General features: G+C 39.8%; 1 protein-coding gene across 2 annotated transcripts in view; it reads right to left on the bottom strand.

Moving 5' to 3' along the window:
- Positions 1-7,191: 7,191 nt before the first annotated feature.
- Positions 7,192-19,873, bottom strand: part of TXNRD3 (thioredoxin reductase 3) — an 80,861-nt gene continuing 68,179 nt past the window's right edge. For both annotated transcript variants that reach the window (XM_049862541.1, XM_049862540.1), the window contains 2 exons: positions 19,121-19,216; positions 7,192-7,446 (listed from right to left, as the gene is read on the bottom strand). In XM_049862541.1, coding sequence (XP_049718498.1) covers positions 7,231-7,446; positions 19,121-19,216 — 312 coding nt within the window. In that variant the 3' untranslated portion in view covers positions 7,192-7,230. The remainder of the gene's footprint in view (positions 7,447-19,120; positions 19,217-19,873) is intronic.

Genomic DNA, 19,873 nt, shown 5'->3' with positions numbered 1-19,873 from the left:
TATTCCGAGGAGTGGGATTTCTGGGTTGTATGGTGATGGCACTAGTTTTTTTTTTTTTTTTTATGGTAGTTCTATTTCTAACTTTTTAAGAAAACGCCAGACAGACTTCCAAAGTGGTTGTACCATTTTACATTCCCACCAGCAGTGTATAAGAGTTCCAGTCTCTCCGCAGCCTCTCCAACATTTATTATTTTGTTTTTTGGATTAATGCCAGCCTTGTTGGAGTGAGATGGAATCTCATCGTAGTTTTAATTTGCATTTCTCTAATGGCTAATGCTCGAGAGCATTTTCTCATGTATCTGTTACCTGCCTGAATATCTTCTTTAGTGAAGTGCATGTTCATATCCTTTGCCCACTTCTTGATTGGGTTGTTTGTCTTTTTGTGGTGGAGTTTTAACAGAATCACATAGATTTTAGAGATTAGGCGCTGGTCGGAGATGTCATAGCTGAAAATTCTTTCCCAATCTGTAGGTGGTCTTTTTAGTCTTTTGGTGAAGTCTTTAGATGAGCATAGGTGTTTGATTTTTAGGAGCTCCCAGTTATCTGGTTTCTCTTTGTCATTTTTGGTAATGTTTTGTATTCTGCTTATGCCTTGTATTAGTGCTCCTAACGTTGTCCCTATTTTTTCTTCCATGATCTTTATCGTTTTAGTCTTTATGTTTAGGTCTTTGATCCACTTGGAGTTAGTTTTTGTGCATGGTGTGAGGTATGAGTCCTGTTTCATTTTTCTGCAAATGGATATCCAGTTATGCCGGCACCATTTGTTAAAAAGACTATCTTTTCCCCAATTAAAACAGTGCCCTTTAAGAACTCTGAACTCCAAGACTTGAGTGGGATTCCCCAGCTGGAGCTATACCACATGTAGTTCACAGATGGCAAGAACCCTTGCAGAGACATGTGGGACTTGGAAACCTGTGTGTGACCTCTCTAGCCTTCACTTATGTATCTTCTGTTTTTTGCTATTCCTGCTCTTTACTCTTTGCTGTGATAAATTCTAGCAATGACTATAACTTTGAGTCATGTGAGTCCTTCCAGCAAATCACCAAGCTAGTTTATGGTTGTGGGGACCCCTTCCTCTAAAACTGGTATTGTATTTTTCAACTGTACAAGTTCTATTTGGTTTTTAATCTTTCCTTTATGTTCATTTTCTTTTAAATATGTGTATATAGTTTCAATAGCAGTTTTTACATCCTTCTATGTTAGTTTTATCATCTTTGTCATTTCTTGGTCTGTTTCTATTCACTGATTTTTCTTCTGGTTATGAGTCACATTTTCCTGTTTCTTGCTTCTTGGTGTGTCTAACCATTTTTGATTGGCTGTTCGATTTTGTGGTTATTATTGAGTGCTTTGTTGTCTTAAGAGTGCTGTGCTTTGTTCTGCATGCAGTTACTTCTGGATCAGGTTGGGCCCATGAAACTTTGTGGTCTAGAGTAGCCTTCACTCCAGGGATAGTTCAAACCTACTACTATGGCTCCTTATGGAGTCTCCACTACATGCCTGGTGGGATCACTGAGGACTCTGCTTTTTCTTGCCTTCTGAAAATGTTCAACTTAAAACTACCTGTCGTTTCTTGTCTGACCTTCTAAAATTTCACTCTAAAGATGTGTGGCTTAGTACTCAGCAAAGACTCAAGGGATACTTTCGCAGATTTCTGGAGCTCTTTTTCTGCACAGCTCCTATCTGTGTCTCCTCCGTAACTTTCAACTGCCTCAACCTCTCTGAACTCCAGTATCTATCTCAATCAGTAAAGTCATCGGGTTCTGTTTGGGTTCTCTCTCCTTGTATGTGGAGTCTGAAAATTACTTCCATGCAGAAAATTGGGGCGACATAGGGCTTACCTTATTTGTTCTCTTAGGGACCACAGTCCTGAGCTGTATGTTGTTCCGTATTTAAGTGCAAATGTTTTAATATTTTTTCCAGTTCGTTTAAGAAGGAAGGTTAAGTCCAGTCCCTACATGGCTGAAAGCAGAAATATTAATAAATATTTGATGATCTCTTGCAACAAACCCCTAACTGATCTCCTTGTCACTCCCTGCTTAGGATTAGATGATTGTCCATTGCAAAATAAAACCACAACTTGAAAAACTACTGTAACTCCAAGACAGCAAAGTGTACTAAACCATGACATACAGCAAATGATGTAAGCTCAAACCGTTCAATCGTCAGCACATTCAGACCCAAACGTCCCAAAAGAAGACTACATCAAGAGCTTAGTATGGTCTCATATATTCTAAATTCTAAACACCAGTGTCAAACTGTTCCAGCAACTAGACTACTTAACACATACTTACCAATCACTGACAAAACTCATTTACTAACCTCTGCCCTATAGCTACCCTATGACTAACCCCAGCCTCCAAAACCTTGTAACTCACCTTCACTAAATACCTTTTGAGATGCTACTGGGGCTGTCAAGGTAATATTCTCCATTACTAAGGTTAATAAACCCAGCTTCATATGATGAACAGGTTTCCCTAGTAGTCTTCTGTGTGAGCTTTGACAGTCAAGGAAATTTAGCAGGAACTCTTCACAGTCACAGCCCTGGATCAGTTATTCAGAGCATACTCAACTGAAGCCCCTTGAGCTTTCCTGTTTAGGATTTCCTTATCAGCAATGATGAAGTAAGTTCAGCTCTAAGTCTGAGCTCCAATCCCTTTTTGTTGAACTCCTAAATCTACCTGAGGTTTGTCTGTCCTAAGAATAAAGACTCCCCTGCCTCCTTGGACATTTTGGTTATCATCTGATTTGTATGAACTTTAATTTTCCTTCGTAAATACATTAGTTATCCATTGCTGTGTAACAAATTACTCGAAAACTTAATAGCTTAAAACAACAAACATTTATTATCTCACAGTTTCCAAGGGTCAAGAATCTGAGTGGTCTAATTGAGTGGTTCTAGCCCAATGTCTTTCAAGAGGTTGCAGTCAAGCTGCTGGCTGGAGATGTAGCCTTCTCTGAAGGCTTGACTGAGGGGAGTATCCATTTCCAAGCTCACTCACATGGTTGTTGGCAGACCTCAGTTTCTTGGTGATTGTTAACTGGAGGCTTCAGTTCCTTACCACATGGGTTTCTCCATGGGCTGCCAAAGTATCCTCATAACATGGCAGCTTTCTCCCAGAGCAAAGTGATCCAAGTGAGACAGTACAGGAGACAGTGGCCAAAACTTAAGCCGTTGTCCTTTTTAAACCTAATCTTGACAGTGACTGCTTCTGCTATATGCTACCAGTCATACAAACCAACTTTGATACGATGTGGATGTTTAACAACCAAAAGTTGGGGAACCAAATTGGGGCTAACTTACAGGTTGTCTACCACAGTGAAAGTCTGCCAAAGCACTGATTTGCCAACAATCCTGTCTGCCTATCTTTCGCTATACTGTTGTGTGTCTATCAGAGGTTTTCTTAATAGGGCCCCTACTCATTCTCATGGAAGCCAAGAGACTCTACTCCAATATGCTATGATATTTTGGGAATGTAACAGACATTACTCAATTCTTTTAAGTCTGATCAATAGGTAATACTGTCCACATCTACTAAATGAATAGGAAAGTTTAAACAATTCATTTTGTCACAAATCTAGTAAGATTTGGGTTCAGGCTTTCCCAAGTCTATAATTCTTCAACACCTAGGATTGTTTCATAGTTTCCTTCTTCTTGGGAACTGACTCTAACTTACCTTTCAGGCTTTATTCCCAATAAACTCTCACCTCACACAACCCTCATAACTCGACTTTTCCTTCATACTGTATCAATTTTAAGGTCTTTGAGTTCCTAGTGTTGGTCCCATAGCTGAAATGCTTTTCCCCCAGCCCTTTATAATACCACTATGAGTCAGAATCAACTTGATGGCAACAAGTTTGGTTTTATAATACTAGTCTTCTGAAATTTGTTGAGCCTCACTATTATGGCTCAACACATGGCAGATTTCATAAATATTCCATGCATATTTGAAATAAGTATGTTTTCATGTTGGGTACATAAAGTATGTTCATTAAACCAAACTCAGTAATTTTGCTATTCAAATCTTTATCTTTACTGATTTTTTTTTTTTTTGTCTGTTTGATCTAATAAATTACTGATACCCAGACAGACCCAGTGCTGTCGAGTCGATTCCGACTCATAGTGACCCTATAGGGCAGAGTAGAACTGCCCCATAGAGTTTCCAAGGAGCGCCTGGCGGATTCGAACTGCCAACCTTTTGGTTAGCAGCCATAGCACTTAACCACTATGCCACCAGGGATAGTAAAAATCTCCCTATATGGAGGACGTCAATTTTTCCTTATAGATTTGTATGCATCTAGACATTATGCGATGCATACAAGTTTCATCTTCCAGGTAAAATGAATCTCTCACCACTACCCCCAGAAGAGAAAAAAGGAAGGGGAGAAAGAAATGGAGAGGAATGGGGGGAAAAAAAAGATTAAGAGGCAGTCAATTACAGATGTGGGAACTTACATATAGGTTTCTATCTAAGCCTTCTCCCTTCCTTGCAAAGACAAGACAATTAGCCTTTCTGATGGTCTATAACCTGGATACAAAACCTCCAAAATCAAATCTGTTGCCATTGAGTTGATTCCAACTCATAGCAATCCCATAAGACAGAATAGAACTGTCCCATAGGGTCTCCAAGGCTGTAATCTTTACAAAAGCAGACTGCTACTTCTTTCTTCCACAGAGCAGCTGGTAGGTTCAAACTGCCAACCTTTTGGTTAGCAGCCAAACACTTAACCACTGCACCATCAGGGCAACCAGGATCCAAAAAACAAACCCACTGCCATCAAGTCCATTCCAACTTATAGTGACCATACAGGACTGAGTAAAACTGTTCCACAGGGTTTCTAAGGCTTTAAAGAAGCAGACTGTCACATCTTTCTTCCACAGAGTGGGGTGGTGGGTTCAAACCACCAACCTTTCAGTTAGTAGCCAAATACGTAACCACTGTGCCAACAAGGCTCCTGTAACCAGGATCCAAAAAAAAAAAAAAAATTGCCATCAAGTCCACTTCAACTCATAGTGAACATATAGGATGGAACAGAACTGCTTCATGCGGTTTCCAAGGAGTGGCTGGTAGATTCGAACTGCCAGCTTTCTAATTAGCAGCGGAACACCCAACCACTGTGCCACCAAGGCTCCCTAACCTGGATGGTGGTCACAAATTCTTTGGGTGGGTTCTTTCTTGCTACCGTGCCAGCAACAAGGACAGGCAAGTCCCTTTGCTGTCCCTTCCTGTGACAGAGAGTTTGTTTTTCATTCACTCTTCCACTGAGGGTATAGTCCACTGGGGTTCCAGCTTTACCGGGAGGTTTCCTATTAGAAACAACAACTTGGGTAGACCCGGGTGTTATGTTTTTCTTCTATGCCCAGTGCAAAACAGGAACTCGAAGTTCTAGGGTTCCTGGTTTCATGTTATTTTATGGTTCTGGAAAATCCTGGTTGTGTAGGGGGAGGTACTCAGCAATACATTAAGGAAAAAAATGTTTTAAAAGATTTTAATTTAGTATTTTAACTGAATCACTTGAGAGTTTCATTCAGGCTCTCTCCATACTGCTTCCATTTTTTAAAATCCCATCCATCCCGTACAACTCAGCTCAAAAACAGCTAAACTGTTCAATTACTCCATCCCACCCGACATCCAATGGAAATTAATTAACATTTTCGGGTTTTCCACTGCAGTGTTTCTACCTCAGTTATAGCAACCACTACACCATGGCTTACTTTTTAGACAGTTACATTCCTAGTTTTCTCTCTACAATAAAAAAGAAACTCAATAAATGATCTTTGTGTTCATTATCTTTGGGTTCCCATCCTCATCCCGCTCCTGGTCTACCTCCTGCTTCCAGGGAGAGCACCAAAATACTTGCCTACAAATGGCACGATAATTGTTGAAGATTAGATGTTCGTTGGTTTAAAAACTGTTCACTGGTTTAAAAATCTTCTTTCAAAATTTATGCCTGGAAACTCTGACCATAAAAGTACCCAACCCTGGGGCTAAATGACTAAGGTGTCATTCATGAGAACAAGGAGCTGCTTAATAAGAGCCTTGAGCAGGCTCAAGAAGAAGTCCCTCCAAAGGGACCTTGAAAACGCTTACCTCTCCACGCGCTTTTGAGATGTTTTGTAAACGCAAAGAAACCACATAGTATCACCTGTTCATTTACTGAAATTGACTTCATTAAATACAATGAATTTAATAACTTATTGAATTTGAATAATTTTGAAGTTTTAAATTAGATTTCACATAATATGGTATTTAATACCTTTTTTTTAATATTACTTTTAAGACCAACATGAAAAAAGAAATTCAAGCGTTCTTCTCCTACATGAGACACTTTGCTTAGTCCACAGACTAGTAATAAGAGAAGAATGACTTTAAAGTTGTCATCATCAGGAAATGCATAAGAGGGTAAAGCATGAGTCAGGCTTTTGACAGTGAGTTAAAATGTACTTAAGGGAGAAAACTGCTGACTAAAATCTAAACCATGTATGTAACTTTCTACTAATACCACCTAGTCCTCTGCAGTCAGCCAATCTAGTGCATTTCCACAGATGACAGCCACACTCGCCAGATACCACATGTGAATTCTACGTCCACCCACTACAAGAATGAGACATTACAATCAGCTTCATAACAGAAAAAATATTTTCATAGAAACAACAAAGCAAGGAGATAAAAACACTAGCAACCAGAAAAATCAGGTTCAATTCATTGTGTGGTTAAAAAAAAAAAAAAGGAAGCTCCATTCTTAAAAAAAAAAAAAAGTATTCTGACTTGCAAGAGAGTCAGTCTTAGCTCTCCTCACAATGGGGTTCCGAGCTAAGACATCAAGAAAGCAGTGAAGCTGCTTCTCCAAGTCAGTCAAGGGTGCTGAGGCAGGTATCCTGCTGCCTTCCTGTCTTCCTTGTCTATATTCTTGGCCCTGCCACAACATAGCAGGGGTGAGAAACAGAGATTGATTTTTCCTGAGAGTGGTTTTAAATCTCTGAAGGAAACATGAACACGACAAGGAAAACTAAAAAGCAGCAGGATCTAAGCTCAGCAGCCTTTCTGAGTGATATCTAGTCCCGATGACTTTGTGATTTCCAAAGTTGTGAATACCTGTTCAAAAGGAGAAAACAAAATAAACATGTATTTAGACATCAGTATTGTTTAAAGAAAAACATTCTGAATATTGCATTGCATTAAAAAAATATATATATATATATAAATCCAAACAAAGCAATTACTAATACAATTACTGGCAAAGTGCTTTACGATAGTTTTTTAAACTACACCAATTGAAGCCAATAACAACAAAAAATTCCTCTTTCCATACCTCCCCACACGTAGGGTGAATTCCAATGGTGCCATCGAGCAGCTGTTTCGTGAGACCACATTTCATTGCAGCTGCAAATCCTTGGGTAACTTCACCAGCATTTGGTCCAAGAATATGTAATCCTATCACCCGATCCTTTAATACAGAAACAAAACAAAGAGAATCCTCATAGGTCTACGGTCTGAATAAGAATCTAAGTACTCTGTGTTCACAGTTAAAATTTACAGCATCTACTACAGAAAAAGAACTCTAGTGCTGAACTACGCAGAGAACACTACCATGAGCCACTGTAAGAATCTGTTAAATGAGCCAGTAAATGCACATCCAGAGTTAATTTGCACTCAAATTTACTAGAACAAGCAATTTACTGACTGCACGAAGGAGCTCATTAGTATGATGTAAATGTCTAAATTATGCTGAAGTAGCGCTAAACAACGTAACAAATCTTAATTGAAGTCCAACACTGGAATAATTCTAAAACAGCAGGTTTTACTGGGAATGTGATTACTGGCCAGGGAAGCTGGCAGCCTTGTTTCTAACAGGAGTGGTCTCTGCTGGGCTTGTACCCACGACTGCAAATGGGGAATGCAGAGGTGCACCAGCACAGCTTTGTCTTCCACAGGAGGAGCAGACCCACAGAGACAGGAAGCTCCATTTGCTATCACTTTCCAAGGTAAGGTTTCATTTAGGCTGTCCACTTGTCAACCGTTTTTTCATCAGATTATATTCCTTCTTTTGATTCTCAATAGTGAAAACATGCGATAGATAGAGACAAAGAACAAAAAAGGGCAGCAGAGGATAAAGTCCAGCAGAAATTTTTATCTACTCACATTCTGGAGAAAGAACAGTGGCTCAAAGCAGCCCACCTCCTGCACATTAGCTGGTGGCACTCAAAGGACAGCCCCAAAGGCAGTGTTTCTCAAGGGTAGTCACAGGCCACCCTGGTGGGCTGTGGATGAAAATGCAGTTTACAGGGCCCCACTGAAAGCTACTGAATTGGAATCTAAGAGGCAATGATGTCCAGGAACCTGTATTTTTAAGCAAGCCACACATCTACTTGTCTGCCCATTAACATCTGAGTATCACTATAAAACACAAAGATTTCAAAAAACAGTCCAGTAGGAATACTGAAAAAGGACAGCTGCTGTCTAGTGAGAAAATTTTAACTCTCTACTTGAATATCACTTTTCTTTCTTTTTAGCTACTAAAAAAAGTTTCGTTAAGCTACTGCAATCATTCCAATTTTCAAACTCATTGATTCAAAGAGGTATTGTACTTAAAACCAACAAGAGAATAGTAGGTCTTTGTTAAATAAAAATTAATCTGATTTTGGAAGAGGAGCCAAGATGGTGGCTTAGTCAGACACATCATGCCATCCCTCTATAGCAAAGACCTGAAACCAAGAGAAACAGATGCGGATGACAATCCTAGAACCCTGAACTTCAAAAGGACGGACAAAGAATTGAATTGAACACCGACTGGAAGAAGAAACCGAACAAACGCAGCAAACAAGGAGTGACACGGAGCAGAGGTACTCTGCCAGCTCTCCTGGCTCAGTGTGGCCATCTTGAGACAAAGCCAGGAGTGATCCCGGTAATGAGTACAGGAAGACAACTTCACAGCATTCCCAGTAAAAGACAGAGAAACTGTAGACACACCCAGAGGGAATGAAGGTGACAGGAACATGATCCTGATCTAAAGGGAGGAAACTAGAAAGGAGTACGAGAAGTCCAGGGAGCCAGCCATCCGCAGAACAGGGAGAGAGCCAGGATGAAGGGTTAGACACACTCATGAGCGGTGGTCCCTAACCATTTGGGTGGGTGGCACTCACAAAGCAACAGACTCACAGGGCCTCAGGGGGAGGTCACCTTCCCGACTGGTCTCTGGGAAGACCTCCCTTTCCCAACACTTGTGGTGGGGGGCAGGTTTCAACCACAAGATACAGCAAACAGGAAGAGCCCAGATACCCATATCTGCATATAATCCCCCTACCCCTCCCCTCCTGATCTTAAGCGACAGAAAATCCCCTACCCTAGCCATCCTGCCTGACCAGGAACCACAATCCAAGCCCTCCTTGCCCCACAAAGCCCCATTTGTCCATGCCTTCCTGCCCATCAGATCACCTGTGGTAAGCATGCGACCGCGCACTCACTCAACTGCCAAGCATCCCCTCTTCAACCCGGTGAACAGCGGAACCCGTGCATCCGCCATACTCCATTCCTCCCCAACCCACGGAGCAGCAGTGATCATATGCCTGAGCAACTGCCTACCTGTGATCCACCCCAAGCCTGATGTGTGGCGGCAACCGTGCTTCCGTGCACTTGCCCAATCACTACTGACTCCCGCTCCGACATGGTGAGTGGTGGTAACTGTGCATGGATGCTAGCCTGCCCATCACCCACCTCCCCACCCCCGACACAGTAAGCAGCAGCACCCACGCACTTGCAAACTAGTCTGCCCACCACCCACACCCCCCCGACCAGGTAACAGCAGCAACCACGTGAACACACACTCAACTGCCCATCACCTACCTCCCTCCTCTCGACCCAGAGACTCCGCATCCGTGCTCTAGCCCACTCGTCACCAACTTCCACCTCTCCCCAACCCAGTGAGAGGAGGTGAACACACTTCTACAGTCACTACCCTGCCCTCTACTCACCACTCAACCAGGTGAGTGGCAGTGACCATGCATCCGTACACTGGCTACTCACTTCCACCTTCTTCACCCTAAATTGGAGAGCAGTAGTGACCGCACCTACATCTGCACAGGCCCATCCCCTCCTCTCCCCAACCCAACAAGTGGCAGTGATTGCATGCCCACATGCTCGCCTGCCCACCATCCAAGCCCCTCCCACTCAGTGAGCGGCGGCAATTGCACACCCAGGCCCCTCAGCTGCCTGTCACCCAGCAAATGTTGACGATCGCATTCCTGTGCACTTGCCTACCTGCCACCCATCCTCTTCCACCTTCCAACCTCCCCCTGACCTGGTGAGTGACAGCAACCCTGCCCTCGCTGCCTGCCATAGTCCCCATACCCACCACACCCACTGTCCTACCCACTCGGCAAGTGCCATCACTTGCTCCTGTGCCACTGGCCTGATGACAGACAGCAGTCAATGCACACCCAATCCACACTTGGCCACTTTGCACAACGAATGAACGCAAACCAGCTCTCATGCTACCAACCACTGCCCTGCTCATCTGGAGACAGGTGGTGAGCACACCAGTGCTGCCAGAGACCAGTGTAGCATGTAAGCCCTGCCAACCTGGATATATCAAACCAAAAATCAGAACAAAGCAAACAAACATACAATTAAGAAACATATCACAACACCTTAACGCCTTGAAGACAACGAACAATATTAAATCATATAAAGAAACAGGACAAGAGGCTCAAGCAAGTAACCAAAATAAAGGACCAGAAAACCTTCCTGAGAAATAAATGGTAATTGAACTACTGGATAAGTAATTCAAATGACTTATATATAGGATCCTCAAAGAGAGCAAGAAAACACACACAAAACCAAGGGAAACACAGACAAAATTCTAGAAGACTTCAGGAAAACAATACAAGTACACAATGACAAAATAAATAGACAACCAGAAACCACACAAAAACAGCAACTAGAAATCCAGAAGATTAACACTAAAATTTCAGAAATAGCTCAATCGAAGGACAAAGGAACAGAAATGAATCAATGAAAGACAGAATCAGCAAAATAGAGGACAAATCCCTTGATACTAATCTGTTAGAGGAACACTCAGAAAAAAGAATGAAGAAAAATGAAGAAAGCCTAAGAGTAATATGGGATGTTATCAAGAGGAATAATTTATGTGTGATCAGAATTCCAGAACAGGAAGAAAGAAAAAAAAAAAAGTACAGAAAAAATGATTTGCTGGCAGGAAACTTTCCTAATATTATGAAAGAAGATCTCTATTCAAGAACCTGAATGAACCCCATATAGTGACAGACTGCAAAAGAAAATCACCGAGACATATCATAATCAAACTTTCCAAAACCAAAGACAAAGAAAGAATTGTGAGAGCAGCTCAGGAAAAACGAAATGTTACCTACAATGAGGAACCAATAAAGCTAAACTATGATTTCTCAACAGAAACCATGCAGGCAAGAAGACAATGAGATGTCATATATAAAATCCTGAATGAAAAAAACTGCCAGCCAAGAATTATATATCTAGCAAAACTGTCACTCAACTACAACAGCAAAACTAGGATATTTTAAGATAAAAATTAAGGGACTTTGTAAAAACCAGACCATTCTTACAAGAAATTAGGACTTCTTCAGACAGAGAATCAACAATATCTGACAACAACCTGAGATTAAGACACGTGACAATACTACCCAGATATCAACCCAAATAAAGAACTCTCAAAAATAAAATAAAGCTAATGGACCACAACTACCACAGCCTCTAACAGACTGAGTCTAGCACGACAAGATGTGCCCAGTTACCACCACTGACTGTTCTTACAGGGATCATAATAGGGTGTCCTGGACAGAGCTACAGAAAAATATAGAACAAAATTCTAACTCAGAAAAAAGACCAGACTTACTGGCTTCACAGAAACTGAAGAAACCCCGAGAGTATGGCTCCTGGGCACCTTTTCAGCTCAGTAATGAAGTCACTCCCAAGGTTTGCCCTTCAGCCAAAGATTGGACAGGCCCATAAAACGATACTAAAGGGGCACACCAGCTCAGGGGCAAGATTTGAAAGGCAGAAGGTGACACAGAAGGTGACAGGAAAGCTGGTAAAAATAATAGGGAACCCAAGGTCAAGAACGGAGAGTGTTGACATGTCATGGGGTTGTTAACCAATGTCACAAAAAAATAGGTGTACTAATTGTTTAATGAGAAGCTAGTTTGTTCTGTAAACCTTTATCTAAAGTACAGTAAAATAAATAAATAAAACTACAAGACTGAAAACGGAATCAGAGACATCAATCTGTAAACAACGATGACTTCAAAACAAAAAGGGGGAATGAATAGTGTACTTAGAAAACTTCCATATAGAGAGGAAGTCAGGACAATATCAAGATATAACAGGAACTTTAAACTAAGGAACATAAAAGTAAATTTCAGGGTAACCACAAAGAAAATTAATAAACTTACCCACCAAAATAAAAAAGAAGAAAATATAAAGACTCAGTAAACACAAAATCAACGGCAAACAAAGGAAATCCATAAACAAAAAGAACACAGCACAGAAAAGTATATGGAACAAAGAAACTACCAACACCATAAAAAAAAAAGCACAAAAAATGACAGCAGTAAATCCGTACCTATCAATAATTACACTGTGAATACAAATGGGTTAAATGTATCAGTCAAGAGACTGTGAGTGGCAAAATGGATTAAAAAAAACATGACTCATTAATATGCTGACTATAAGAGAAACACTTTAGATATAAAGATAAAAACAAGCTAAAAATCAAATAATGGAAAAAAATATATCAAGCAAATGATAACCAAAGAAGAGCAGGAGTGGCAAAAATAATCTCTGATAAAATAGACTTTAAGGCAAAAACCAGCATAATAGACAAGAAAGGGCATTATATAATGATTAAAGGGTCAATCCACCAAGATGATGTAACCATAATAAACACCTATGCACCCAATGAAAAACCTCCAAAATACATTTAAAAAATTCTAATAGAATTGAAAACAAAAATAGACAACTCCACAATAATAATAGACTTTAGCACACTACTTTTGATGAAGGACAGAACAACCAAAAAGAAACTCACAAAAGATACAGAAGATCTAAACAATACAATCAACCAGCTTTAACTCATAGACATACACAGAATGCTCCATCCAACAAAAGCACAGTATACATTCTTTTCCAGTGCACATGGTTCATTCTCCTGAACAGATGATATGTTAGGCCACAAAGAAAGCCTCAATAAACTAAAAAACACTGAAATATTAGAGAGCATCTTCTCTGATCACAATGTTATAAAATTAGAAATCAATAACAGGAAGGACAAGGAAAAAGAATCAAATACAAGGGAACTGAACAAAACCCTGCTTAAAAACCACTGGGAAATAGAAGAAATAAAAAATGAAATAAAAAATTCCTAGAATCAAAGAATGAAAACACCACATACCAAACCTTTGGGATACAGCAAAAGAAGTGCTCAGAGGTCAATTTATAGTAACAAATGCACATATCAAAAAAGAGTGAGCCAAACTCAATACCTTAACCCTACAACTCCAACAGATAGAAAAAGAGCAGCAAAAGAAGCCCAGTCACCAGAAGAAAGGAAATAAAAAAGATTAGAGTAGAAATAATGAAACAGAAAAACAAAAGAAAGAATCAACAAGGCTAGAAGTTTTCTTTGAAAGGGTAAGTAAAATCAACAAACCACTGGCCAAAATGACAAAGGAAAAGAAGATGCAAATAACCCAAATAAGAAATGAGATGGGTAATGCTACAACAGAACCAACTGAAATAAAAAGGATCCTAACAGAATACTATGAAAAACTGTAATCCAACAAATTTGAAAACCTAGAAGAGATGGACAAATTTGCAGAAACACACTACCTACATAAACTAACACAAACTGTGGTAGAAAATTTGAACAGATGTGTAACAAAAGAAGAAACTGAGGAGGTCACGAAAAAAAATTCCCAAAAAAAAAAAAAGCCTTGGCCCATAGATAGCTTCACTGCAGAATTCTCCCAAACTTTCAAATAAGAGCAGATACCAATTCTACTCAAACTATTCCAAAACACAGAAGAGGAAAGAATACTCCCAAATTCATTCTACGAAGACAACATAACCCTGATACCAAAGCCAGGCAAAGACACCACTAAAAAATAAAATTATAGATCAATAAGCCTCATGAACATAGATGTAAAAACTCTCAACAAAATCCCAGCCAATAGAATCCAACAGTATATATATATATTAAAAAAAAAAAAAAAAATCATAACCAAGACGGATTCATACCAGGAATGCAAGAATGGTTCAACATCAGAAAATCAAACAATGTAATCCAAAACATAAATAAAACAGATGAAAAAAACCATGATCATATCAATAAATGCAAAAAAGTCATTTGATAAAATCCAACACCTACTACTGATAAAAAACTCTCAGCAAAATAGGGAATAGAAGGGAAATTCCTCAACATAAATATGAGCATACATACCAAACCAACAACCAACATTATTCTCAACAGAGAGAGACTGAAAGTATTCCCCTTGAGAACAGGAACCGGACAAGGATGGCCTTTATTACCACTTTTATTCAATAGTGTACTAGAAGTCCTAGCTAGAGCAATAAGGCAAGAAAGGGAAATAAAAGGCATCCAAATTGGTTAGAAAGAAGTAAAACTATACCTATTTACAGATAATGTGATCCTATACCTAGAAAATACCAGATATTCTACAAGAAAGCTACTGAAACTAATAGAGGAATTTAGCAAAGTGGCAGGGTACAAGATCAACATACAAAAATCAGTCGAATTTTTCTACACTAACAAAGAGAACTCCAAAAAGGAAATCAGGAAAAACAATACTTTTTACAATAGCCCCAAAAGAAAAAATACTTAGAAATAAATTTAACCAGGGACATAAAAGGCTTATACAAAGAAAACTACAAAACACTACTGTAAGAAACCAAAGGAGATCTATATAAGTGGAAAAACATACCATGCTTATGGATTAGAAGACTTAACATTGTAAAAACGTCAATACCACTTATAGCGATCTATGGATATAATACAATCCCGATCCAAATTCCAACAACATTCCATAATGAGATGGAAAAACTAACCACCAACTTTATATAGAAAGGAAAGAGGCCCTGGATAAGCAAAGCATTACTGAAGAAGAACAAAGTAGGTAGCCTCACACTTCCTGATCTCAGAATCTACTATACCGTCGTAGAAGTCAAAACAACTTGGTACTGGTAGAACAACAGACACAGATACCAATGGAATAGAATCGAGAACTCAGAAGTAAATCCATCCACCTATGGTCAGCTGATCTTCGACAAAGGGTCAGAATCCATTAAATGAGGAAGAGGTAGTCTCTTTTACAAATGATGCTGACAAAACTGGATATCCATTTGCAGAAAAATGAAACAGGATCCATACCTCACACCATACACAAAAAGTAACTGAAGATGGATCAAAAACCTAAATGCAACAACAAGGACACAAGGTAATTATGAGCCCAAAAGACAGAAAGGGCTACATGAACTAGAGACTACATCATCCTGAGAACAGAAGAACTACATGGTGCCCAGCCACAACCGATGACTGCCCTGACAGGGAACACAACAGAGAACCCCTGAGGGAGCAGGAGAACAGTAGGATGCAGACCCCAAATTCTCATAAAAACACCAGACTTAATGGTCTGACTGAGATTAGAAGGACCCCAGCGGTCATGGTCCCCAAACCTTCTGTAGGCCCAGGACAGGAACCATTCCTGAAGCCAACTTGTCAGACATGGATTGGACTGGAAAATGGGTTGGAGAGAGATGCTGATGAGGGGTGAGCTACTTGCATCAGGTGGACACTTGACACTATGTTGGCATCTCCTGTCTGGAGGGGAGATGGGAGGGTAGACAGGGTTAGAAGCTGGCAAAATGGTCACAAAAAGAGAGGCTGGAAGGAGGGAGCAGGCTGTCTCATTAGGTGGAAAGTAATTGGGAGTATGTAGTAAGGTGTAAGGTGTATATAAGTTTATACGTGAGAGACTGACTTGATTTGAAAACTTTCACTTAAAGTACAACAAAAATTATTAAAAACAACAACAACAAAAACCTAAATGTGAAAGCTAAAACTATACCAATTCAAAAGAAAAAACAGGGGTAAGCCTAGGGGCCCTGATTTATGGCATAACTACACTATAACATAACTAAAAAAGCACAAACAGAAGAAGATAGGCTAGACAACTGGGACCTTCTAAAAATTAAATACTTATGCTCAACCAAAGACTTCTCCAAAAGAGCAAAAAGATCCTACAGGCTGTGAAAAAAATTTTGACAAAGACATCTCCTACAAGGGGCTATCTCTAAAATTTATAGGAAACTTAAAACACCTCAACAACAAAAAGACAAACAGTCCAATTAAAAAATGGGCAAAGTACATGGACAGACACTTCACCAAAGAGGACATTCGAGTGGCCAACAAACACATGAAGAGATGCCTGCGATCATTAGCCATTAGAGAGATGCAAATCAAAACTACAATAGGATACCATCTCACCCCTGCTAAAATGTCACTGATCAAAAAAACAGAAAACAAGAAATGCTGGCAAAGTTGTGGGGAAACTGGAACTCTCATACAATGCTGGTGGAATGTAAAATGGTAGAATCACTATGCCAAAGATGAGAAAACTGAAGGTTTCTACCAACTTCGGCAGTCTGAAATTGATCAAACGTGCAATCAAGATGCATTAATAATTACTGGTGACTGGAATGTGAAAGCTAGAAACAAAGGATTGGAGGTTGGAAAATACGGCCTTGGTGATAGAAATGACGCCAGAGATAGCATGATAGAATTGTGCAAGACTAACGACTTGTTCATTGCAAATACCTTTATTTCAACAACATAACTGGAGACTATACACACGTGGACCTCACCAGACGGAAAATAAAGAAATCAAATCAACTTACGTCTGCGGAAAGAGAAGATGGAAAAACTCAATACCATCATTCAAAACAAGGCCAGGGGCTGACTGTGGAACAGACCATCAATTGCTCACATGCGAGTTTAAGTTGAAGCTGAAGAAAATTAAAACAAATCTGCGAGAGCCAAAATATGACCTTGAGTATGTCCCACCTGAATTCAGACACCATCTCAAGGACAGATCTGATACACTGAACATTAATGACTGAGGACCAGACAAGTTGTGGAAGGACATCATACACGAAGAAAGCAAAAGGTCACTAAAAAGACAGGAAAGATAGACCGAAATGGATGTCAGAAAAGACTATGAAACTTGCCCTTGGATGTAGAAAAAACAAATGGAAAAATGATAAAGGAAAAGAGCGGAACAGATTTCGAAGGGCAGCTCAAAAAGACAAAGTATTAAAATGAAATGTGCAAAAGATGTGGAGTTAGAAAACCAAAAGGAAGAATACGCTCATCATTTCTCAAGCAGAAGGAACTAAAGAGAAAATTCAAGCCTTGAGTTGCAACAGTGAAGGATTCTATGGGAAAAACAATGGGCTCAAGCGTAGCAATAACTGTGAGCATGGCATGGGACCACGCAGTGTTTCATTCTGTTGCATGTAGGGTTGCTGTGAGTTGGAACCGACTGAATGGCACCTAACAACATGTGCAAAATATTGAATGACGCAGGAAGCATCAAAAGAAGATGGAAGGAATATACAGAGTCACTCTACAAAAAGAACTGGTTGACGTTCAACCATTTCAGGAGGTAGCATATGATCAAGAACTGATGGTATTGAAGGAAGAAGTCCAAGCTGCAATGAAGGGAATAACAAAAAATAAGGCTCCAGAAACTGAAGGAATGTCAATTGAGATGTTTCAACAAACAGATGTAGCATGGAGGTACTCACTTGTCTATGCCAAGAAATTTGGAAAACAGCTATTTGCTAACCAACTAGAAGAGATCTATACCTGTGCCTATTCCAAAGAAAGGTGACAACAGAATGCAGAAATTATTAAATAATTAACATCACATACAAGTAAAATTTTCCTGAAGGTAATTAAAAAATAGTTGCGCCAGAACATTGACAGTGAAGTGTTAGAAATTCAAGCTTGATTCAGAAGAGGATGTGGCGCAAGGGATATCATTGCTGATGTCAGATGGATTTTGACTGAAAGAAGAGAATACCAGAAAGATGTTTACCTGTATTTTATTGACATGCAAATCAAACAATGCACTGCAGAGGTCAAATCTGCTGCACAAGACCTCTGTAAAATGTTAAAAAGCGAAGATGTCACTTTAAGGATTAAGGTACACCTGGCCCAAGTCATGGAGTTTTCCATTGTCTAATGTGCATGAGGGAAACCCTGGTGGTGTGGTGGTTAAGTGCTGCTAACCAAAGGGTCAGCAGTTCGTATCTGCCAGGCGCTCCTTGGAAAGTCTATAGGGCAATTCTACTCTGTCCCAAAGGGTTGCTATGAGTCAGAATCGACGGCACTGGGTTAATATGCATGAGAAAGCTGGACGATGAATAAGAAAGGCTGAATAAGAATTGATGCCTTTGAATTACGGTGCTGGTGAAGAATACTGAATATACCATGGACAGCTGAAAGAACGAACAAATCTGTCTTGGAAGAAGTACAGCCAGCAGCCAGAATGCTCCTGAGAAAGGATGCTGGCAAGACTTCATCTCACATACTTTGGACATGTTATCAGGAGGGACCAGTCCCTGGAGAAGGATATCATGCTTGATAAAGTAGAGGGTCAGTGAAAGAGGAAGATTCCGGACAAGATGGATTGACACAGTGGCTACAACAATGGGCTCAAGTATAACAACGATTGTGAGGATAGCACAGGACTGGGTGGTGTTTCATTCTGTTGTACATGGGGTCGCTATGAGTCGGAACCAACTTGACAGCACCAAACAACAACAACAAAAAGAATAATTTCAATTATGTATTTTGATAGAGTATTATTTTAAACCTCAATTACAATCTGTTACTTGTTCAACCTTTGTAAATATATTAACTGGGTAACAATTTGAATAATTTCTGCCTCACCCCGAAAGCTATCTTTAAGAAAGTATAAAAATTCAAATACTAGGAGTAAAGGTTACATTTAAAAAATTACAGTATTTCAGCTTCCCATCATATTACGTACGCTGTCAAGTCTGTTGCAAATTATCTTTGCATAACAAGTATTGTTGTCTCTGCCAGCTACCGTCCACTCAAGAGGCCAGAACAAAGTATGATATACCTGGAAGATGAGAACAGAGAAAATAAGCCCAGGTTAACGCATATTAAAACCACTCCTTGATATGCTCTTTAATTACGTAAAGACAATATTCTCTATAACAGCTTTTGGAAATTGAAAGCTTCATGATCCGAAATGTATCTGATGGGGGCATCTGGGCAGCCACACAAGTGAGTTGACCTTTGTTTTGCTCTGCTGTCAAAAAAAATTCTCATATTAACTAAACTCAATTTTTAAACATCTACAATCAAAGGTAATGCACTACTAGCCCTATATGGGCTGAAAAGGTGAATGAATATTTTGACCCTGCCTTCAACGAGTTTACAACCCGCCTACAATGCTCATATTCAAATTAACTCTAGGAAATGTAGAAGAAAAAAAAAAGTTTCAGCCATCCAAAAATATTAAGAACATTTCCTATGCCACTTGTAAGCAAGGATCATGTCCTTCATGTTTTTATCCCCCATGGCCTGACAGTGCCCTGAGTGCTGCTCCTCTAAGCCTTTTCAACCTTGCCCCATCTACAAAGGCACCAAAATAAAGCACAATGGGCTCAGGAGGACTACATATTCACAGTGTCGAACCTCCTAAGCACTAGAGAGAAAAGGCCCTGAACTAATGTTTGTGGACAGCAAGAGAAATGTATGTGAACTCTAGCCC

The sequence above is a fragment of the Elephas maximus genome, chromosome 20, assembly GCF_024166365.1.
Source record: "Elephas maximus indicus isolate mEleMax1 chromosome 20, mEleMax1 primary haplotype, whole genome shotgun sequence".
Lineage (NCBI taxonomy): Eukaryota > Metazoa > Chordata > Mammalia > Proboscidea > Elephantidae > Elephas > Elephas maximus.
Note: the sequence above shows the minus strand (reverse complement) of the source record. Positions and strands in the feature narration are given on the sequence as shown.